At 45.2% G+C, this 24,574-nt stretch overlaps 1 protein-coding gene across 1 annotated transcript in view; it reads left to right on the forward strand.

The window, feature by feature from the left end:
- The window catches only part of NFX1 (nuclear transcription factor, X-box binding 1), a 200,059-nt gene that overhangs the window by 81,267 nt on the left and 94,218 nt on the right, over nt 1-24,574 (forward strand). Inside the window, exon 10 of the mRNA XM_054018265.1 lies at nt 461-558. Within this exon, the coding sequence (XP_053874240.1) occupies nt 461-558 (98 nt within the window). The remainder of the gene's footprint in view (nt 1-460; nt 559-24,574) is intronic.

The raw sequence follows: 24,574 nt of genomic DNA on the forward strand, positions 1-24,574 counted from the left end.
AACATAGTGCTCCACAATTGTTCATCTGGTTATACAGCACCACATTAAATCACAAGTTTGATTCTATATATTTATATGAAAAGTGTTTAGCGAAGAGTCTATTTTTAATACTACTAGTATAAAAATTGTGAAACTGAAACTCTAGAGGCCATAGACTTATTAAAATGAACGAACAAACAATTTTGAACCTTTTTTTAAATATTTAAAAGCAATACACAACTTTAAGTTGCAAATCTTATAATGCACCAAATTCTTACACTTTTTTTGACATAAAATCTGTAACATATACATGAAATACTAAGGGAGGATGATTTGAAGGCAGTGTCTTGTGCCTGCAGCTCCCAACTCATGCAGAAGCCTCAATGTGATCACTGATGTTCATATGACATAGATATAAAGTACCAATGTTAAATTAAAAGGTTTAATTTACAAATCATTCTTACATTTTCGTTTTTGATAGATTTCATTCATACATGTGAAAATCTTTGCCATGAAGGAGAATGTGGACCCTGCTCTCGTACATCAAATATTTACTGTAGGTGTTCCTTCAAAACAAAGGTAAAAGTTTAAACATTAATCTCTAGTAACAAGCTCTTGAGCACTCTTAAAAATTATCCAGGGGAAGGGCGCGCTATACACTGTAGTAGCAAGTAGTACTGTCAGGTTGTAGAACCAGTAAAAAATAGCTAGCTCAACATGTGGGCCATTTACTTACATGTTTCATCAAGTTCAGGAGTGTGCTTTTCAGTTTATATGTACATGATTTTATTCGTTAATTTAGCTGTGGAAAACCCATCTTCTACTACAAAACTACTACAATTCAATGAATGTTTTTTCAACCAAAAGCAATGTTAGAAGCATGTCATGTGCATGGTGTTTTGATGTGGAATTTTGGAGAGTGGTGTTGATGCTGTGGAATGTTGCTAGTGCTGCCGTATTAATGCTGCTAGGGCTGCTATTCTTGGAGCTCTGGTGTTAGCTGCACTAGAAGAAAATGCAACGTATTGATTCATTAGTCCTTGATCTCATTCCTTAAGAAAGCCCACATGCTCAGTTTGGTGGCAAAGGCACTCGGCCAGGTTTACTGTCAACAAAGCACTGTCCTAGTGCCCCATAGGACGAGGTACCAGTTCAGTCAATAGACCAGGATGCTATCCCCTAAACTATTACAAAGATGCCCTGCATGATTTTCTTTTCATATATTGATACAAACAAGTTACATATTATATTCCATATGCTTTTTGTTATAATCCTGTACCTTGTATGTGCTAGTTTGAACAAAACATCTTCATCCATTATCCTGTCCTTCCCTCCTTATCTTATGAGGGGTCTGTGGGTCCATGAGTGTAGCATTTCCTAGAAATGTGTTTATGCAATTACTTGAGAACTCTGGGCATTTCTATACCATCCTCTCAGGTCAGGAATGTGCTTTCTAATACACCTCTACCTCGATATAACGCTGTCCTCGGGAGCCAAAAAATCTTACCACATTGTAGGTGAAACCGCGTTATATCGAACTTGCTTTGATCTGCTGGAGTGCGCAGCCCCGCCCCCCCGGAGCACTGCTTTACCGTGTTATGTCCGAATTTGTGTTATATCGGGTCGCGTTATATCTGGGTAGAGGTGTACCTAATGTGTTGTCATTCTGCCAAGGCCTGGCATATGCTGGTTCACAGCCTTTGATTAACACTGTTAGTTATGCCTAGCGCTCCCGCAAGGCTTACGGGGAGTCATTTGTTTAGCAGTCTCCTTTTCTTCCTCACTCTATACATTTGTACAGTGATCCAGCACATTGTCAGTTTGTACATTGCCAGTAATAGGCCAATTGTTTTCTTATTATTGTGTGGAACCAGATCTTTGAAGCAATTTGATAGCTGTTGGAGTCTTAATGAATGTGACATTCATGTGTCCAATAGTATCTTCAAACATGTATATCTGATGTTTCTGTGACTTTGCCACCAAGGTCCAATATGGTCCCTGCAAACTTGCTTTCCTGATAAATGTTTGGGCATAAGTCCTAGGATTATCTCTTATTGCTGTGAGTTCCACCATAGCATTTTTTAGCTTTTGCAGCTCCTCAGAGAACTCGAGATCCTGTCCTTGAAAAGTAAGTGTGAAGTCTATCATGAAATACCACGTGTCCTGAAAATGGCATTTCTCAAGACCGTCCCAGTCATGGTGTTAACCTTGGCCATAGTGGCAGCTGATTGGTCAAACATCTTGGCATCTGGACTGCTTCCCCTATATGAATTTACAAAATGCATTACAAGTCCAGTCTTGCTGCCTCTTTATCACAGGAACCTGCTCTTCTGTGAGTAGTGTCCCTATGGGTGTTCCTCTTCAGGTGTACATGTGCCCATGGGTCTTCAATCGAAGATGTTCGTTAACCGTGTCTGTTTGGTCCACATGTCCTATACCTCCTCATGCCATGCAATGAGGCTAAATAGGTCTGTTTGGGCAGACCACCCTCAGTTCCTTCTCAACCACCTCGGCTTGAGATGGAGTTTTAGCAGGTCCACCTCAAGTGTGCCTTGGCGAAAAGAATTTTTTCCTAGTTTATAGTTTAGTTCAGTCTAGTCTGTTAGATCAGCTTAGTTTAGTAGTTGGGAGGATTATTTTTTCTTCTTCCCTCCTTCTGGGGAGGCCTGTCTTCCTCAGGAGGGCATGCCTGGCTCACCAGGGTTTAAACCAGAAGTAGGCAAACTACAGCCTGTGGGCTACATCCGGCCCGTGGGACCATCCTGCCTGGCCCCCGAGCTCCTGGCCCGGGAGGCTAGCCCCCGGTCCCTCCCCTGCTATCGTCCCTCCCCCACAGCCTTAGCTCGCTCACTCCACCACCGGCACAATGCTCTGGGCGGCAGGGCTGGGAGCTCCTGGGGCAGCGTAGCTGCAGAGCCTGGCCTGACCTGGTGCTCTGTGCTGCGTGGTGGCAGCAGCGGTGTGACCTGGCTCCAGCACCACGAGCCAACGGTGCTCCAGGCAGCGCGGTAAAGGGGCAGGGAGAAGGGGGTGATTGGATGGGGCAGGGGTCCTGGGGAGCCGTCAGGAATGAGAAGAGGGGTTGGAGGCGGGGGTCCTGGGGCGGTCAGGGGACAGGGAGCGGGGGGAGGGAGTGGATGGGGCAGGGATCCTGGGGGGGCCTGTCAAGGAACAGGGGGGGTTGGATGGGGCAGGAGTCCGGGGTGGGCGGCAGATAAGAGGTCGGGGCCAGACCACGACCCTCCTCCCCTAACCAGCCCTCCATACAATTTACGAAATCCGATGCGGCCCTCAGGCCGAAAAGTTTGCCCACCCCTGGTTTAAACATTGCCTTGCTTGCCAGGAACCCATCCTGGTTAGCAGCAGCACTGCAAATGTGTTCGCTGCCTAGAAGAGTCACATATCCCACCTAAGTGTGGCTTTTGTCCAGCCCTTAATTCCAGGGTGAAGAAGAACCTGGAGATCAAGTTGAGGCTACTTATGATGGAAGGTTCCCTTTGCCCTGCTTCAGAGCCAGGTCGGCAATCTCCAGGCAGATCCAGTGTCCCTTCGAACTTGGCTCAGCACTCCCCCAGAAAGGGAAAGACTCCAGAGTGCTCCTCAAAAGGTCTTTGGAAGAAGAGCTCTGACTCTTTGTAAAGAGTCTGCTCTGAAAAGACCTTGGTCTCCCAGTAGGTCAACCATCTCAGAAAATTCAACCTCTTGAACTGGTACGGTAGAGACAAGGGGCTCCTCCAGTTCCAGCGGGACTGGAAAACCCTGAAGCTCATCTAAGAGCAAACACTCCTCCGAGCAAGCTTTGGTTCCATCTGGACATGATAGAGATAGCAAAGAGGGACGTTCTTCCAGACTGATACAGTTGGACATAGCTCTACCTCTGGTGGGTTCCTTGCTATGGTATAAGGCTAAACCTCCATCAGTGCCCACCTCAAGGTGCGCTAAATCTTCGGTGTTGTGCACTTCTAGAGATAGGTGGACAGTTATATTGGTTCATAACTCCCTGACAGACAGGTTAAGCAAATGCTTATCTGCAGACCAGAAATGGGAGAGCCACAACACATTTCTAACCAACATATTCGCACAATGGGGTACTCCGCTGAGACTTCTTTGCATCCCAGATGAACAAAAAGCTTACCATGTATTGCTCCAGGGGAGCCATAAGCTGCGATTTCCAGGGCGATGCTCTCCTGCTTTCCTGGATGGATGACCTCAGATACACCTTTCCTTCCTTCCCCCTACTGTAGAGAAGATGTACAGAAGATCTGTCATAACAGAGCCACCATTATCCTCCTAGCACCCTACTGGTCCAGACAGTTCTGGTTCACGGAACTCCTAATGATGTTAACATACCAACCTATCAGGATATGACTATTTTAGGATCTCCTAGCTCAGGACGGGGGCGGGGGGAGATCAAGCACCCTAACTTGGGCTCACTCCACCTTATGGCCTGGTACTTGGATGGGCGTCAGAAATAAAACATTCATGCTCTGTCCTTGTTCAGCAAATCCTTACCCAAACTAGAAAGGATTCTACTAGAGCCTGCTACCTGGCTAAATGGTGGTACTTTTCAGCCTGGGTACCTCACCACCCCCCTGTGCATTCCAGTTATCCTAAACTATCTCCTCTGCTTAAAGACTTCAGATCTGGCTCTAAGTTTGCTGCGAGTACACCTAGCATTGATTAGTGCCTTTCTCCTTCTGGTGAAGGGACATTCTGTCTTCATGCACCTGGCTACTGTGTGATTTATGAAGGGCTTGATCAGAACCTTCCCACCGGTCATTAAACCTACCTCTCAGTGGGACCGTAACCTTGTCCTGACAACTCTCTCAGATCCGCCCTTTGAACCTATGGAAATATGTATAACAATACCTACAGCAAAACTTCCCCCTCCTGGGGGTATTACAGCTCACTCCACGTAAGCACAAGCTACTTCCACGGCATCCTTATTGGACATTCTGCTGCAGAGCAGCAACTTGGAGGTCTGTCCACACGTTCATGACACACTATGCTCTAACTCAAGCTGCAACTGTATACCAGCTGCTTCCTTGCACTCTCCTCCAGTCTGAACATTGCTTACCAGTCAACCACATGTGGAATACACACAAAGACAATCACTCGAAGAAGAAATAGAGGGTACTTATTGTAACTGGAGGTTCTTCAAGAAGTGTGTTCCCTAGCTGTGTTCCCCTACTTGCCCTCCATCTCCTCTCCTTCGGATTCTGTAAAAAGAGGAACAGGAGAGGCGCTGACCCATACTGCCTCGTAAACCCTCAGTTGGGAGCACAAGTGAAACTGTTGTGCATGTGCGAGTCAAGAGACGCTGCTTTGAAGAATTTCTGGACTCGGGCACATGGCATACATGTGTACCCACTTGTGGAATACAGATAGGGACCACATACTTTGAAAAACCTCCAGTTACAATCAGTAACCTCCATTTACTCACTTTTTGCGGTAACTGTGGTTCTTCGAGCTGTGTCCCCCTGTTGGTGATCACTAACCACCCTCCTTCCCCTTTGCTTCAGAGTTTCCTCTGTGGAACATTGCAGTAGAGAAGGAGTTGAGGTAGTTTGTCTGCACAGACCTCTATATCCTCTGTGTGGGGGCACAAGAATGTATGGGACAGATGCACAGCCCGAGTGGAGGCTAATGAAAATTTCCAATTGAAGTTGCATGGGGTACACACACACCTGAAGTGGAGTCCCTATAGGGGGGCACATCTCAGAAAAACAATTTTTACTGCACAGGATGAGTAACCTCTCCTTATGTGTGTCATCAGTTATTGGCTGCGTGTGTGTGTTCTCTCTGTATGCTGCTCTTGCTCTGGCCAGATAGCCTGTCCAGCAGGCTCCAGTCGACCTGTCCAAGAAGATCACAGGCTCCATTCAGTAGCGAAGGAACTCAGCCAGGTTTATTGTCCACGAAACACTGTCCTAATGCCCTGGCTCAATGGTTACAGGTACCCTAACATGTATGCCCATCGCAATGGACTGAGCTCAGTGAATGGCGGGACTTTCCATTTCCCCCCTTGGCTAAACAACACTCTCTCTGTGACCCCTCTTTTATACCTTGATACAAACAAATTACTTACTGCCCCTCTGATGTGGTTAGTTACCACCCTTTACATTGTACTTCTTGGTTTAATCAAAACATCTCTATCCATCATCCTATGATCCCGACCTTCTCTTTAAGAGGGGTCAGTATGTCCCTGTATCGTCTTTGGGGAGTGTGTTTACACCATAACCTTGTATTGGGGTTTTCTGGAACTACCCTTCTAGAATGTGCTTACTTGACTACTTAGTGCCTAGGCGTGTTTGTGTTTTTGCAACGCCAGTCCTGTTCTTGCCAAGTTCATGTATTGGACACTGAACATGCAAGCAGGCATCTGCGTTGTAAGAGGGCAGGGCTTGACTTTAGTTTGGGCCTTAGGTGTTATACTAGGCCTCATGTCTCAGGCTCTCTTTCTACTACATTCCCCCACTTTTTGTCTTTTTATGGGGAGGATGTTTTAACCATCGTCCCGGAAAAGCATAATGCATGGACTGAAGATGTCCCAGCGGGCTAAACACTATTATATGGCCACCTTATTTTACCTTCTACACGTTCATGCCCTATCTGTTCCTTGGTCTGCACATTCCCTCGTATGACTGGTGGACAGATTTTAAGTTCCAATTGTGTGTTAGTCCCTTATGGTGGGCCTGGGACTAGCTCAGGGACTTTGAGGAATGTCATTTTATGTTTGAACTTTTTTTGGGGGGGGGTGTACATATGACAGTGCCTCATATTTCAGCATCACAATGCTTTTCTAATCCGGTGTTGTAGTCTGACCCTTTTACTTTGGTACTGCAGATGGCAACACACTCATATTAGGGCAATTACAGTTACCACCTGTATTATCAGTAGTAGTAGGATGAGTGTTTTGCTATGTATCTAAGAAGTAAAACAGAAGTTTGGAGTAGAGACATCACAAATGAGGCCTTGTATATAATTTTTTGTAATTATTTACTACACAGTACTGTCTGCCCATGTTATAGGTTACCCTTATTGCTGGTTGTCACCCTCTACTCCTGAGGGAATTCTGCAACAAAAAGTTAAAAATTTCTGTGCACAATATTTTAAAATTCTGCATATTTTATTTGTCAAAACACAATATTATCACACCAGTTTCAATATTTTGGTAATTTATTTCAAAATACCTGTCAGCAAGTGTGTCTGACAAAAAAGATTCAGGAAATGTGTGATTGACAAATAGATTCCTTACTAGGCATGTTAATATAGAACTTTGAGTAATTCATTTAAACTACAATATAGAAACATATTTTCTGAACCCCTCAGAAGTACCAAGGCTTGGGGGAGTAAGAGGTAATGGAGGAACTGAGGGAGAAGGAAGGAGCCTGGGAGTGAACTTGGAGAGTTGTTGGGTGTGGGTAGAAGTATGGAACGGTTTCTTTTCGTGGGGGGAGGAGGGGGAGGGATTGCTAGGGAGTTGGGAAGCCTTCCCTTTGCAGACCCTGGTTGACCCCAAGCCTCTCCCATTCAGTCAGGCACATCTGTCCCTGTCCCCGTGTGTCCTTGCACCCCCTCTTCCCATGTGGCCCTCCATTCAGCCCCTGGTTCAGTACTGTCACCCCACTAGCTCCTGTGCCCGTGCCCCAGTCTGTCCCACTCCCCCCACCCCCCCACTAGCCCTTCTGAATCCCAGTCTGTGATCCCCCAGCAGCCCTGTGGGCCCCACTCTGCCTCCTAACTTGGCTCTACAGGCAGGCTGCTGTGATGAACTAAGGGGCTAGCTGTTACTGCGAGTCAGCTGGCTGTTCTGGTGCCACAGCGGCCTCTGGTGGATGAAAGATGGAACTGCAGCACTTCTTAAGTAGAATGTATTTTCGGGGTGGGGTGAGGGGCAATTCTGTACTAGATGTGAATTCTGCAAGTTTGCAGTGGCATAGAATTCCCCCAGGCGTAATCCTCTGATAAGCTTCGCTGAGCAGGAAACGGGAACAGCTAGCTTCTGTGTTCCATTGGTTGCATACCTCTGATACACCAGTAGTTGACGTAGATCCAGTTATTTTTTTTATAGATGCTGTCTTCCAGATAACCTACTGAATGGACAGTAACCAATTTACCAAATATTGCTTTGTCAGGATTTAATATTGTTAACCAGACACCGAACAAGATTGTTTTGCTTCAATTAGGATGCAGTGTCACTGACTCCAAATTATGACTGGTAGTAACAGGAATTTGTTTACACAATTTGACATATTGCCAACTCATCACTGTTTTTGTTATACACCAACAATGCCAGTGCCAGCTAGCTGTTTATTACTAATAAGGTTAAGTGATTGAAAATGTTTCCTAATGAGTTGGTTATGGAAATTACATAGTAACTACCATAAATAGTACAAATAACTTCTTTACTGGTTTCTTGTTTGTTGCCATTAGTTAGTTAGTTTTTTACCTGTGTGTTGGTTAAACAGTTTAGCAATGTTATTCTAAATGGTGTACAGCAATAGAACAATAATACAGTTGCTTTTACACAGCAGCTAAATTCATTTATATTTCAGTGGTAAAGATTTAAAACCAGCAGCACATAAACTCACTTTACTTAATAATATACAGTTTAAATGACAGTTAGACGTGGTCCAGCTAGTGGTATTTAGCTGATTGCCTAACTAATTGTCCATATATGGTAGACTGAGGTGTAGTTGGCGAGTCTGTTGTTTATAAAGCACTTCATTTTTCTTTTCTTGATGCCTGGGGGTTTCTTCACTGTGTACTGATATCTTCTGGTGTCTTCGGTCTGTAGGATGTAACCATAAACAGCTTAAGTTGATTAACAGAATAAAGTTTTTTTACATTTCTCTTGTTTTCAGTAACCCAAATTTAATACACAGATTAACTTAGTGTGCATTATTTATTTTTTATATACTAAATATAGTGCTTAACTGCTGAAATAGATGTTCACGATCTTCTGTGAGAAGGCGTACTGCTCTCCCCTGCTGAGCACTCTGTTTTAGTAAAAGAGTTAGTAACAGAATTGTTTTCTAGAGTTAATTTGCTTGTAATATCAATTCCACTTCTGCTAATTGTTTAGAAGCACAAACTTTAACCACCACTACTTCCCTTTAACATAAATTAAAGAAAAAGAATATAAACATTAAACCAAACTGAATTTTAAATGCCAGTCTATGAAAACACTTTGAGGGTATTAAACTTTTATAACACTTAGTTGTATTGGGGAGAAGAAGGTGTTAACGTGTTGAAATTATTTGGTTAGTTTTAACATTTTGGAATATAACCAGACGTGGTTTATATTGATACATTTTTTTACCATTTTTGCTATAACATTCTTATAGCTATATTTTAATACTTAATAAAGGTGCAAACAAGTTTATAAAAACGCAAACAAGAAATTGACATTTTGTTAATTGAATTACTGGTCATGTTTCCCTTTACATTTTTTCCTTTGAATAAAAAATCCCACTGTGATTAATAAAAGATAATTCTTTTTGTTTGCCATTGCATTATTTGTTGAGGCAGAAATATATGTACATATATTTATAACTGAGGCCTTTTTGAGCTTTTGCAAAAAAAAATTAATTGGTGGTTTATGTTATGATAGTTATACCCCAACCATAATATTAAAATAGTGTGGTACTATTTATATTTTTTTTAAAAAAGTATAAAATTGACTTTTGTTGCAACAAAATAAAAGACACACACACAACACAGGACAACATACAAGACATACAGGCCAAAATCACAATTAAAAATCAATGGCACCAGAATTATATTTATAACTATACAAGATAAGGCATTAAGAACCTTAGGTATTAAAGCAATGCATTACAGAAAGTAAACAGGTACAAGAGTTAAAGATCTAAATAAGCAAGTTATTACCTTTTTATTTTAAACTTTTAATAAGAATTGATAAAAAAAATCATATTAAGTTATTTTCCCCCTTTGTTGTATTAGGTTAATATGTTAAGGCATTTTCCATTTCTTTAGATTACTTTACTTTAAAAACTCTGCTATAGAAATGTTTCAAATATTAGTTAATGGTTAGAATTAGAAGCAGAGTCTGCATTTCTGTTGCTTGGCAACCATATCTTCAAGAAAGTTAGGAGATACGGTTGGTAGATCACAACAGTGATAGCCTTGCACACTTGTGCCATCACTGCCCCAACAGTTGACTTTCCCACCCCCAACTAGTTTGCAGTTGCCTGGTAACTGTCAGGTGTTGCCAACTGCCAAACAGTGATGACCTCCCATATTTGTACGAGTATCGGTTTTCAAAATCAAGTGGTCTGGCACTGGATCATTGATGCAAGCTCAACATAACTCGAAGAGGGTATGCTTTTTCATCCTGAGATACTGCAGCTACTGGTCTCATGGGAAGGAAGTCTAAAGGGAAAAACAATTGAAGACAGTTGACAGTTTTTCAAAGTGACATTATTAAGGGCACAAGAGCAAACTATCTCACTGTGTAGGAAAGATAGTAAGTATGGCAAGAGACCACCCTGGCTTAACTAGGAGATCTTCAATGATCTACAAATCAAAAAAAAGTCCTACAAAAAGTGGAAACTAGGTCAAATTACAAAGGATGAATATAAACAAATAGCACAAATATGTAGGGATAAAATTAGAAAGGCCAAGGCACAAAACGAGATCAAACTAGCTAGAGACATAAAGAGTAACAAGCAATTCTACAAATACATTGGAAGCAAGCGGAAGACCAAGGACAGGGTAGGCCTGTTACTCAATGGTGGGAGGGGGGGGGGCAATAACAGAAAATGTGAAAATGGCAGAGGTGCTAAATGACTTCTTTGTTTCGGTTTTCACTAAGAAGGTTGGTGGTGATTGGACGTTTAACATAGTGAATGCCAGTGAAAATGAGGTAGGACCAGAAGCTAAAATAGGGAAAGAACAAGTTAAAAATTACTTAGACAAAGTAGATGTCTTCAAGTCACCAGGGCCTGATGAAATGCATCCTATAATACTCAAGGAGCTGACTGAGGAGATATCTGAGCCATTAACAATTACCTTTGAAAAGTCATGGAAGACGAGAGAGATTCCAGAAGACTGGAAAAGGGCAAATATATTGTCAATCTATAAAAAGGGAAATAAGGGCAACCCGGGGAATTACAGACCAGTCAGCTTAACTTCTGTACCCAGAAAGATAATGGAGCAAATAATTAAGCAACCAATTTGCAAACAATCAGCATGGATTTGTCAAGAACAAATCGTGTCATACCAACCTGATAGCTTTTGACAGGGTAACAAGCCTTGTGGATGGAGGGGAAGCAGTAGACGTGGTATATCTTGACTTTAGTAAAGCTTTTGATACTTATTCTGCCCCATTGGGGCTGGGGGTTCTTTGGGATTCTCAGTGAAGGACTGAGATGAATGACCCAGGATGACGAGAACTGGGTACAACTCAATTTTATTATAACTGGTAAGTGTGACAATTATTAATACCACAATTCCTTACCAAATGAGTACAATACTATATAACTAAATTTAAAACAAGTAAGGCAAGGGAGAATACAATGGGGAGAGGTAAGCAAAAACAAAACAAACAGAAAATTTTTGTCTAGCTAGTTACTTACGACCAGGCAAATGACAGCCAGATGGAAAAGCATATACATGGTGAATTCAGGCCAGCAACACGACACGCGCTTGGGCTGGCTTCGGGAGCAGGAGGGTCAAGTCCTGGTTGATCAGACCTGGACTGGTAGTGACGTTGAGTCGTTTTGGGACACCTCTGATTGCTATACAGGGGTGACTAAGTATATAGTTCAGAAGTAAATGTGGCAGGCATTGATTGGCTTTTTAGTGCCCAAACTTTTCCCCTTATTAGGAAGAACAGTACAATGCGGAAACTGCAGAAACGTTTTTTCGGCGGTAAACACTATGGATACAACCCTCATAAATTTCCTGTGATAAGCACTGTGCCCTAATAAGGTCATGCATTCTATTGTGGGCCTCTTTCCTTGCTCCAGGTTCGCCGCGGGGTTGAGAGACGGCCTGGCCAAAACCTGGTGGGGGGATTAGACTGTATTAACAATACTGTCTCGCATGACCATCTCATAAACAAACTAGGGAAATGCAACGAGATGGAGTTACTATAAGGTGTGTGCAAAACTGGTTGGAAGACTGTTCACAGAGAGTAATCATCAGTGGTTCGGAGTCACGCTGGAAGGGCATAATGAGTGGGGTCCTGCAGGGATCAGTTGGGGTCCGGTTCTGTTCAATATCTTCATCAATGATTTAGATAATGGCATAGAGAGTACACTTATAAAGTTTGTAGATGATACCAAGCTGGGAGGGGGTGCAAGTGCTTTGGAGATTAGGATTAAAATTCAAAATTATCTGGACAAACTGGAGAACTGGTCTGAAGTAAATAGGATGAAATTCAATAAGGACAAATGCAAAGTACTCCATTTAGGAAGGAACGATCAGTTGCATACATACAAAATGGGAAATGACTGCCTAGGAAGGAGTACTGCAGAAAGGGATCTGGGGTCATAGTGGACCACAAGTTAAATGAGTCAACAGTGTAACACTGTTGCAAAAAAAATCGAACATCATACTGGGATGTATTAGCAGGAGTGTTGCAAGCAAGACACGAATAGTAATTCTTCCACTCTACTCCGCGCTGATTAGGCCTCTGGAGTATTGCCTCCAGTTCTGGATGCCACATTTCAGGAAAGATGCGGACAAATTGGAGAAAGTCCAGAGAAGAGCAACAAAAATGATTAAAGGTCTAGAAAACATGACCTATGAGGGAAGATTGGAAAAAAAAACTGGGTTTGCTTAGTCTGGAAAAGAGAAGACTGTAAAAGGTTGTTACAAGGAGGAGGGAGAAGAATTGTTCTTCTTAACCTCAGAGGAAAGGACAAGAAGCAATGGGCTTAAATTGCAGAAAGGGAGGTTTAGGTTGGACATTAGGAAAAACTTCCTAACTGTCAGGGTTGTTAAGCATTGGAATAAATTGCCTAGGGAGGTGGTGGAGATTTTTAAGAACAGGTTAGACAAACACCTGTCAGGGATGGTCTAGATAATACTTAGTCCTGCCATGAGTGCAGGGGACTGGACTAGATGACCTCTCAAGATCCTTCCAGTCCTATGATTCTATGCTTAGGAAATATCGGGAGTAGCATCCTTTGCCCCATAGCTCCTGAGGAATCTCCTCCCCTGCTCCCGCAGCGAGGAGCGTTTGAACCTCTTGCATGAGAAGTTGCTTGTGAGAAGGGTTCCTGAAGAGGGATGGGGAAAGGGGACAGGAGGAAGGGGAGGAACAGAATTGGAGAGAATATCCCACTTCTATGGTACGAAGGACCCAGCGATCTGAGGTTATCTGGGACCAAGCACGGTAGAAGTGGGACAGATAATTCAGAAAACAGGGTGAAGCATCCGGTGAGTAGACTGGTGCCTGATGATTGCCTCGCTGAGCCTGGCCTTGACTGCCCCGCTTCCTGGAGAAGTTCTGTCTAGCTGGGGAGGGTTGAAGCGTGGAGTGGGCTGAGGCTTAAAGTGCTTTCATTGGGTAGCAGGGGTATGCAGACAATTTTAATGTTGCCCGTGAATCCTTCAGGCTGTGGAACTTGGAGTCTATCTGCTCTGAAAACAGTCCCATTCCATCAAAGGGCAAGTTTTGAATTGTGTGATGGACCTCTGGCGGAAGGCCCGACACCTGGAGCCACGAACTCCTCATGGCTATGCCAGAGGACAAGATCTGCATAGCCATCTGCCGCATCCAGGGATGCCTGTAAAGAGGTCCGTGCCACTGCCTTGCCCTCCTTTACTATGGTCGCAAACTCCACCCTAGAGTCTGATGGGACCAGCTCCTTAAATTTCATTATGGAGTCCCATGAATTGAAATTCTATATAATAAGGATTGCTTGCTAGTTAGCAATCCAAAGCTGGAGCCCCCCGATGGAGTAGACCTTCCAGCCAAAGAGGTCCAGCTTCTTTGCGTCCTTAGATTTTTGGGGTTGACCCCTGCTGCCCCTCCCCCCCCCCCCATATTAGCAGTCGCCATGACTCATGAACACGGCTGCGGGTGAATAAACAAATATTCATACTCCTTAGAGGGGATGAAATACTTCCTGTCCACCCCTTTAGCCATAGGGATAGCGGAGGCTGGAGTTTGCCACAGGTTTTTTTTTAGTGGCTTAAATTGTCTTAATGAACCCTGGACAGCCCTTCAGGGGTTAAAATGTCTACCATGTGGTCCTCAGACTCTACCACCTCCTCAGCCTGAAGCCCCATGTTACTGGCCACCCTGCGCAACAGCTCCTGGTGTGCTCTGCTATGGATGGGGGGTGGCCCCAAAGGATGAAAACCCTGTCACCGTTTCATCCAGCTAGGATGACGACGAAGCCATAGGCGGCACCGGGCCCTCCTGTCCCTCCAGATCGGTGGACATGTCCTGCTCGGTGCCGTGCTGCTCAGTGCCCACAGCAGAATCAGTCTGTGGTGGATCTGGGACCCGGACATAGCTCAGTGCTGTGGACCGAAGTCGTCTCCAAGCCCCAAGGCACGAGACAGTCCCTGGGTGCGTCACCTCCTTCTGATACCAAGGACTGGAAGCCTCTAGAGTGTGTGCCCTGGGCCTGGTGATACGTCCACGGGGTCCTGAATGGCCATTGCCTTCTGCCTGTATCGGTGCTGCTCTAATTGGTGCCGACGGCACCTAGAATAGTAGTACTCTGCTTCTGAGTCCGATGACTGGGACCTAAAGCACGGAGACTACAGCGGTGATGAGCGGGACAGTGCCAGAGAGCGGTGCTATGGAGAGGGCGAACAGTGCCTCATCATCGCGGGCTTGCCTCTGGACAGTGCCACGCCTCGCGGTGCCAGAGTTCAGTCTCGGGATGGGGCACTGCAGAGCTGTCGTGGCATCAAGTCCCTGGCCACTTGAATGTGTCCGAGGCGGAAGGGAGCTCAAGTTCCTCCAGCTGGCACTCTCTAGAAGGAGAATCCAACGGCACCAGACTTGCCGGATCCCTTTGTGGGCCTGAAGTCGACAGTGCTGGCTCCCACAAGACCGGCACCAGGTGTTCCTGCATGGGAGTCCTTCCTGTATGCCGTTTCTCGAACAGAGGCTGGAGCACTCCACACGGAGCCAGCTGGGGATGGAGGGCCGCCTCATAAGGAGTTGCTTCAGCCTGAAGTCCCTTTCCTTTTTCGTCCTCGGGTGGAACCCTTTGCAGATCTTGCAGCAATCTGTTTGATGTGCCTCCCCCAGCCACTTCAGGCAGGAGTTGTGGGTGTTGCCCATTGGCCTGAGCTTGTGGCAGGTTCCGCATGGTTTAAACTCTTGAGCTCTGTCCCCCTCAGAAGAGAGCCACCGACCACCACGTTGGCACTGGCGATGCGGCCCTTCCTAATCATAGCGGTTATATTATGTCTCCCTCCCACAAACTCCCTCTCCAATTCCCTTGTTTGTGGTCCCCTGTTCTCTAGCTCCCATTGGTCACTTAGCCTGTGGCTTTTAAGGCCTTCTCTCCCAGGTCACCCTTATCCCCTTGTTAATCACACGGGGGAGGATGATCACAAGGCTGATTGAGGTTGATCAGGGATGATCCATGGAATAAAGGCTCAAACTATGCCCAGACACACAATCCCAACTGACCCTGTAACTGAAATAACCTAAATAATCCCTAAAGCCAAAAGAGGTCTCAGACCCATCCTTGACCTGCAACAGATTCATGAAGAAGTTGAGGTTCTGCATGGTCTCTCTGATTGCCATCATCCCGTCTCTGGATCCAGGAGACTGGTTTGCTGCCCTCGACCTCAAGGATATGTACTTCCAGCCCACAGACACTTCCGCAGGTTCATAGTGAACCACATCCATTACCAGTTTACAGCCCTCCCTTTTGGTCTGTCATCAGCCCCTCAAGTGTTTACCAAATGTATGGCAGTTGTAGCTGCCTTCCTGAGAAGAAGGCAGGTGCAGGTCTTCCCATACCTTGATGACTGGTTGGTCAGGGGCCACTCCAGGGCGCAAGTGGAGCACCATGTCAACTTGGTACGGTCCATCTTCAACAGGCTGGATCTCTTCCCGAATGTACACAAATAAACTCTATCCCCTACTCAGATAGTAGAGTTTATTGGGGCAGTGTTGGACTCAGATCAGGCCAGAGCCTTCCTGCCAGTGTCTTATTTTCAAACAATGCAACACATCATTCAAGACTTCAAGCAATACCCCACCACCACAGCGAGAAATTGTTTGAAACTCCTTGGTCATATGGAGCTTGTGGTACATCATGCAAGGCTGAGGCTCAGACCTCTCCAGGTCTGGCTGGTGTCAACCTATCGGCCAGGGCGCGACAGTCTGGACAAGGCGGTCACTCTCCCAATATTGGTTTTCTGTTTTTTTCACTGGTGGCTCAACCCACAGTAGATATGCATGGGGGTCCCCTTCCCCAAACTGCAGCCCTCGCTGTCCCTGGTCTCAGATGTGTCAGCGTTCGGGTGGGGTGCTTACCTGGGAGATCTCTGGACCCAAGGTCTCTGGTCGCAGGATGAGCTCCTGCTCCACATCAACGTTAAGGAGTAGAGAGCGGTCCACCTTGCATGCCAGCCCTTCCAGGCTCACTTGCAAGGGATATGCACAGTGGTAATGACACGACCACAATGTTTTATATAAACAAGCAGGGCGGAGCTCGTTCCTCTCACCTATGTCAGGAAGCCCTCAAACTGTGGGACTTCCGCATAGCCCACTCATTTCACCTGGAAGCATCCTACCTCCCGGGTTCTCAGAACGAGTTAGTGGACTATCTCAGCAGATCCTTCCACAACAAAGAGTGGTTCATTTGCCTGGACGTGGAAACATCATTTTCCAAAGGTGGGGAGTTCCCCAGATCGACCCGTTCACCACAAAAAGCAACAGGAAGTGCCTGCAGTTCTGTTCCTTCCAGAACCACAGCCCGGGCTCCATCGCAGACACGATCCTTCTCCCTTGGACGGATCAACTGTTATGTACATTCCCACCTTTTTTGCTCGTCCACAAGGTTCTGCTCAAGATCCGCAGGGAGAGGGCTGCGGTCATACAGATAGTGCCAGCCTGACCATGCCAGCAGTAGTATACCACACTCCTGGAGCTATTGGTGGATACCTGTCTCATTGCCCCTGCTTCTGGACCTGATCACCCAAGATCACGGCCGTCTCCAACATCCCCGCTTCGAGTCTCTTCACCTCACTGCTTGGAAGCTTCATGGTTAAACCTGCTGGAGCTAATATGCGCTGAGCCCGTTAGGGAGGTTCTCCTTGGCAATAGGAAACCCTCCACCATGGCCACCTACCTGGTGAAGTGGAAGAGAGTCTCAATCTGGTGTTCTCAAGGCTTCACTTCTCCAATGTAGGCACCAATGCCTCTCATCTTAGACTACTTGCTACATCTAAAACAGCAGGGCCTCTCAGTATTGTCTTTCAAGGTCCACCTAGCTGCCATTTCGGCGTTCCACCCAGGAGCGGCTGGCTGTTCGGTTTTCGCCAACCTGATGGTCAGTCGGTTTCTGAAAGGTCTTGTCAGACTATACCCACAGGTTAGATAACTGATCCCGGCATGGGATCTTAATCTGATCCTTTCCAACCTAATGGGGGCCCTCTTTAGAATTCCTAGCGACCTGTTCATTGCTCTATCTGTCATGGAAGATGGCATTCCTGGTTGCCATAATATCAGCTAGAAGAGGGTCTGAGTTTAAGCCCTAGCTTCTGAGCCTTATACCATTTTTTGTAAAGACAAGGTCAACTTAGGCCTCACCCAGCCTTTCTCCCAAAGGTCGTCTCTCAATTTCATGCCAGTCAGGACATTTTTCTTCCGGTCTTTTACCCTAGGCCACATGCTGATAATTGAGAGCAAAGGTGTCCTTGGACGTTCGACAAGCACTGGCTTTTTATATTGAACGCACAAAGCTCTTCCAGAAGTCGAATCAGTTGTTCGTTGCAATTGTGGACAGGATGAAGAGCCTCCCGGTGTCATCACAGAAAATTTCATCATGGAACATGTCCTGTATCCGGGCATGCTATGATCTGGCAAAAATACCTGCCCCGAAGCTAACAGCACATTCCACAAGAGCGCAGACCTCCTCGGCAGCATTCCTGGCCCAGGTCCTGATCCAGGAGATCTACAGGGCAGCGATGTGGTCTTTGGGCCACACTTTCATTTCTCACTTTGTCAATACCCAGCACTCCAGGGACAATGTGGTACTCGGCAGAGCAGTACTTCAATCTGCAATTCCATGAACTCTGACCCCACCTCCGAGGTAAGGCTTGGGAGTCACCTACTTGGAATCGACATGAGCAAGCACTCAAAGAGGAGTTACTTACCTTCTCATAACTGTTGTTCGAGATGTGTTGCTTGTGTCCATTCCAAGACCCACCCACCCGCCTTCCCCTCTGTCAGAGTATCCGTCAAGAAGGAACTGAATAGGCGGTGGGTCAGCAGGGACCTATATTCACCGCCATGAAGGCGTGACTCCAGGGGGCTCCACAGCTGACCCAATGGGTGCTGGTAGGGGAAAAACCTTCCGACAACTGTGCACGTGGCACGCATACACCTACTTGGAATGGACATGAGCAAGGGGAGGGATAGCTCAGTGGTTTGAGCATTGGCCTGCTAAACCCCAGATTGTGAGTTCAATCCTTGAGGAGGCCATTTAGGGATCTGGGGCAAAAATCTGTCTAGGGATTGGTCCTGCTTTGAGCAGCAGGTTGGACTAGATGACCTCCTGAGGTCCCTTCCAACCCTGATAGTCTATATTCTAACACATCTCGAAGAACAACATTTACACGAAGGTAAGTAACCGTTTTTTCCCAGAGTGTCACCTCTGACACAAAGGACTTTGGGATACCATGCCTGAATTAGCAATGCAATGTTGCGTGCCATAAAGGACCAGTGTGGACATGGGTAGACACCTGTGAACACCATATACCCATGCCAGCAATGGCATATGTGGACATGCAAGTACGGGGTGCCCACACACTAACAGTGTGTGCATGTATCTGTGTCCGCTCGCAAGTATAGACGTACCCTAATAGAGAAAGTAAATGTTTGTACAGTAGGAGCAAGAGCTTTAGGTACTTGGGTAAACAGCACCTTTTTATTGCCTTTGTTTTTGCATGCAAAAAATCATTTCTTTCAGCCTCCCTGGAGTTGCAAAGAAAGATGAGCATTGTTACCCTAATTTCTAGTGAACACTAAAGGTTGCTTGGGCTAGTGTACCTCCTTAAGTTTGAGGCAGTCACTGGGGGAAATGAGGGACTATCCCAGACACTGCTCTCTTTTGCTGTCCTTGGAGAAGTTTGAAAGTTATGCTTTTTTCCCCCTGGTCTGTGTAGGCAAGTTCATACAATTCAGGACCTTTCTAACTAGGTACCTGTTTGCCCTCATTACCTTGGTGTATGGGTTCAATGCATGAATTGATGAATTTGTTCTTATGGCACCCCTGGAGGTAGTTTTGTGGTATGTATCTATTTTGCAGATGGAGATCTGGAGCTTGCCAGAGATCTCTCAGAAAATCTGTGCTTGGAGCTGGGAGTTGGGCCCAGAAGTCCTGGGTTCCACTCCCAGTGCCTTGACTTTGAAACCAGCACAGCTGTTACTGGCTGAGCAAAGTGAGACCCAACAATCTACTTAGTGGCATTTCTCCTGCGTTCGATCAATTCAGAATTTCAGGAAGCATTCCAGACATCTATGGGAAGAAGTCTATAGATTCTTGGTGACAATTGGAACATCAGAAAAGCCTCGTTTCCATAGGGTGCCCATTTGGTGCTGCAGGTATGGGAGCATTTTGACATCAACGGTAATTCAGTCCCTCCCTCCTGTTCACTTGCATCCTTCAGTTCCGTTGGTTGAAATGGATGGAAATGGAACTGAATGGAATGGAGTTACAAGTCAAGACTGAAGTGCTTTGACTGTTTTTGCGGGGGAGGAGGATTGAAGTCTGGAATAGCAGGGGCTGCTTCACATGAGGAGCTATGTTGGCTGAGTAGGAGTGAGGCTGGGGATTTGCACTGTGGTTCCCTCCACACTATGACTGACTCAGGCAAGATCATTGACCTTGCCTAGTCAACACTGTTCATCTAAACAGTACCCATTTGGTGCTGTGTGGGCAGAGAGATCCCTCCACCTGCAGCACCAAACAATCACTGTCAATAGGAAGCCAGGTAACAGGATTAAGGTTACTGGAGGGGGAGTGAGCAACTGGCTTAGTTACCTCTGATGTCACTGCTCAGGTTCCCCTGCTTACAGCTGCAAATAGGCATTGTCATGAGAAAATTGTTTATACGAATCTGATAAAGCAACAAAGAGACGAGGAGGATCAGCTTAAACAATTTAATAATAACATATAGGTTTAGTGGTAGTATCCTGTAAAATTACTACAAGTTCAGGGCTAGAGACTGTGTTCCCAACCCCTCCTCCCCCACCTTCACCCCCCCACACCTGCCAGTTTAGCTTGAATAAGCAACGAAGTGTAGAATCCTCTACTTCAGTCACTGCTCTCTAACTGTAGTGGGTTGAAGATTTGTTTTTCCTCAGGGCAGGCCTGTAATATCTTAGAACCAAGTGGTTCTATCCCTTCAATAGCAGGGATGCTGATCAATTTGCCAGTTTTCTCCCATTTAAGTCTCCACTTTCCCTCATTCCAAACATCTGTTTCTTGGGATAGCAAGAATTAGAGCATCTTTTGAGAAGAGATTCCCCTCTTCCCTTCATAGACAACCCGTGCCTGCTGACAGAGTGGGGACACCATCCCGAAACAGTTTGTCACCCCCTTCCCACCCTCCTGGCTGCCCTCCCGCCGCCAGAAAAGCAGCGGCCTCTCCAGGCAGCTCCCAGTTGTTCCTCCACTCCTGCCTCTGCCTCAACCTGCCTGGTGAAGCTCGCCAGCGCAGCTTCTCCACAGTAAGGGGGCCCTGCTGCATTATGTGACCCAGCAATCTGGGGGGTGGGAGTATGTGACCCAGCATGCCCCCTCCCCACTTGTTGCCTCTGCTTTCCCTCCCTTCTTTTCTTGATAGACTGCTTGCTACTGCATCTGGCATGGCTTTCTGACTTAAAGTATTTTATGTATACGAGAATAGACAATTTAAAGGTCCTTTGAAAGTTTCTTGACTGGACTATTATGCTTTTGCTGAGTGCCTATGGAGGGTAGTTCAAGCACCAAAACTCTGACAGTATTTATAGCCACCGTGGACATATGGGTGTGGTTAACCCTTCAGTCATGAATTTCAGACTTGAGGATTTCTTGTTATGAGAAGGCATATTTCTGGTAAGATTTAAATTGACTATTAATGGAAACTTTTGTTCTGGGATATGTAATAGGATTCCCAACAGTGCAGCAAAATGGTACTGAAGCACAATAACCCCAAGAGATTACAGTAGAATTTTTTTAAATTCGTGCATTATTTTATTAATAGATCTCAGGTGAAAGTGCAAAATATCTAGTGGCCAGTTAAAAGAATAATATAAAAATTCCTCAATTTTCTCCCCCATTAATTTTTTAAAAAATGGATTTGGATTTATCACTTCAATCTTTGAAAATAATAGAAGACAAAAACAGTCAGATGTGCTGTGGCTTTTTTTTTTTTTTTTTTTAGAAGCAGGTAGATAGGTAAAAGGGATGCTCTGCTAGTGCTTAATTTGCAGTGTGTGTGTGTCTGTCCCCTTCAGAGATATTGTCACCATTAATATGGCTAACATTTCTTTGGGAATGAGGTGAGGAGTTAAAAAAACTGAGCGCTACTCTACTCTTCATGTTGAAGAACCTCTAAGAAAAAGAGCAGTTAAAAATGTGTGTGATATGTAAACATAAAATGGGTATTTTGAGGTTCTTCTTTGACTGCTGTGTCCTATGTGTATTCCACACATAGGTATACATGCACCCTGTGTGCCTGAAATTGGAGGTTTCTAGCAAGTAGTGTCCATTGGCCCACACCTGTGTAATTGTTCTCCCCATGCTCTGAACCAAATGCATAAGGGCTGGGGTAGACTGATGCCTCTCTAGGTCCTTCTTACTGCCGCATGACTTGAGTCAGAATCTGCTATGTCCACAGATTTCTCAGTGCTTCTTTCGTCTTCAAACCTGTAAATATATTGTACATAGTTTTTCTTTAATATTCTAGTGTTGTTTGAGTTTTTAATCTTAGTGTCTCCCCACCAGTTCAGAGTACTCCCATTTGGGCTAGCAACACCACTTTCACAAAGGCTTTCTGAGTGGTGTAGCCCAAATGAGACATCACAGTTTATACAGTCTTCCATATCTGAATGACTGGCTCTTAATGGGTCACTTCAGTCAGGCAGTCCAGTCAGTAACTCTGTTCTTGCTCCAGCTTCTAGCAGACTTGAGAATCTGTGTTAACTAAAAAAGTCTACTTTGATTCCCACAAGGACAATAGACTTTATAGGAGCAACACTAGATTTGATCTCAGCAAGAGCCTATCTCCCTTTGGAAAGATTCCAGACCATGAACAGTTTGATAAGACAAAAGCAACAGAGGGTCCTGTGGCACCTTTAAGACTAACAGAAGTATTGGGAGCATAAGCTTTCGTGGGTAAGAACCTCACTTCTTCAGATGCAAGAAGTGAGGTTCTTACCTACGAAAGCTTATGCTCCCAATACTTCTGTTAGTCTTAAAGGTGCCACAGGACCCTCTGATGCTTTTTACACATTCAGACTAACACGGCTACCCCTCTGATACTTGATAAGACAAGTCACTTTCAGAACATAAACCACTCTCAAGGTCTGCCTTTCCCAATTAGGCACATGGCATCATGTACGTATGTAACACCATTTGTCAGGCTTCACCTACATTGCCTACAAGTCTGGCTACATTCTATTTACTCATCAGGCAGAGACCATATAAACACCAGAGTAACAATTTCCACCAAGGTCACAGCTTTTCGTGCTTGGTGGATAAACCCAGAACAAGTATGTGTGAGAGTTTCTTTAATTACATCCACACCTGATGCAACCATTGTCAAAGCCGCAACCCTGATTGGATGGGGAGTCCACCTGGACAACCACACTGCATAAAGCACTTGGTCTACTCAGGAGCCAGTATCCATATCAGTCTACTAGAGCAGAGAGCAGTCCATCTCACCTGCAATGCAATCTTCCCACTTATTCAGTCCCACCATGTCCAAATACTGTCAGACATCATAATGACTGTCTTTTACATAAACAACCAGGTGGAGCAAAAATCCCTTCCTCTCTATGTGTGCTAGAAATTACATAATTCTCTCTGCTATGTACCTACCAGGCATGCAGAATTCTCTAGCATACAGTTTCAGCAAGCACTTTGCCCACAGACCATGAGGGGGAGATACCCAATTCCGTCCTGAACAAGATCTTTGCATAGTGGGGAACACCATCCTGGGATCTGTTTGCATCCCAAACAAACAAAAAGTTCACCCTTTACTGCTCCAGGACAGCCTTGGGCCATGGTTCCAGGGGAGATGTACTATTCTGTTATTCTGGACAGACCATCTCAGGGCTTTCCATTAGTTCCCTGTGGGTCCAACAAACAGCAATCATGCCTTCTGCCCTCCAGTAGAAGGATATTCCATTCTTACTGACCCAACAACAATTAGATTCCTGAAAGGTTTAGGGTAGGACCTTCTCATTAGTGGTGAAAACTGAACCACAATGGGACCTCAACCTTGTACAATCAATACTTATCAAATCACCATTTGAATCACTGGCAACATGTTCTATGTCCCACATTCCCATGAAGGTCACCTTTTTAGTTGCTATCACATCAGCCAGAAACCAGAGCCAATTGGGAGCACTTGTGGTTATGCTATTTTCGTCAGAAGAAGATTTCCCTTTGCCTTCTCCTTCATCTGAAATCCATCTGTAAAGAAATTTCTGAGCTTTGCATCAATTGACCTATCTGCTTAATGGCATTCTTCCCAAAATCTCATACTTCCAAAGAGACTTCACTCTTTGGACATCAGACACACTGTAGTGTTCTACCTGCAAAGGACAAAATCAATTAATAAATCACTAAGACTGTTTGGCATTATAGTGGAACGGTTGCGAGGACAGGTATCTGCTTAAAGAATCTCTAACTGGATCTCTGGCTGCATCATTCTGTGTGTCCAGTTGACACACCCTTCTCCTTTGAATGGGGTAAGAGCCCATTCCACTAGAGCACAAGCAAGCTCAACAGCATCTCTTCGAGAGGTACCTATACTAGATATCCGTGGAGCAGCTACCTGGAGCTCTGTCCATACATTCACAAAATATTAGGCTTTAGTTCAAGCCTCCTCTACAGATGCAGCTACAGATGTAGCTTTCTAGAACATTAAGCTCTACAGATGCAGCTGTTCGGACTGTGGTATTTCAAGCATCTATACCAACTGCATCCTCATACCCCCTCCTGTTAAACGTTGCTTATCGATCACCCACAGGTAGAATACACATAGGGATTCGTGTTCCAAGAAGAGATGGAAGTTACTGACCTGTAACTGGAGGTTCTTCAAAATATCTGGTCCTTATCTGTATTCCACGGTGCAGCCTCCTTCCCCTCTGCTTCAGATTCTTCAGCTATAGCAGTAAGAGAGGAACTGGAGAGGCGTTGGTCTG

This window comes from Malaclemys terrapin, chromosome 2 (assembly GCF_027887155.1).
Source record: "Malaclemys terrapin pileata isolate rMalTer1 chromosome 2, rMalTer1.hap1, whole genome shotgun sequence".
NCBI classification, from domain to species: Eukaryota; Metazoa; Chordata; order Testudines; family Emydidae; genus Malaclemys; species Malaclemys terrapin.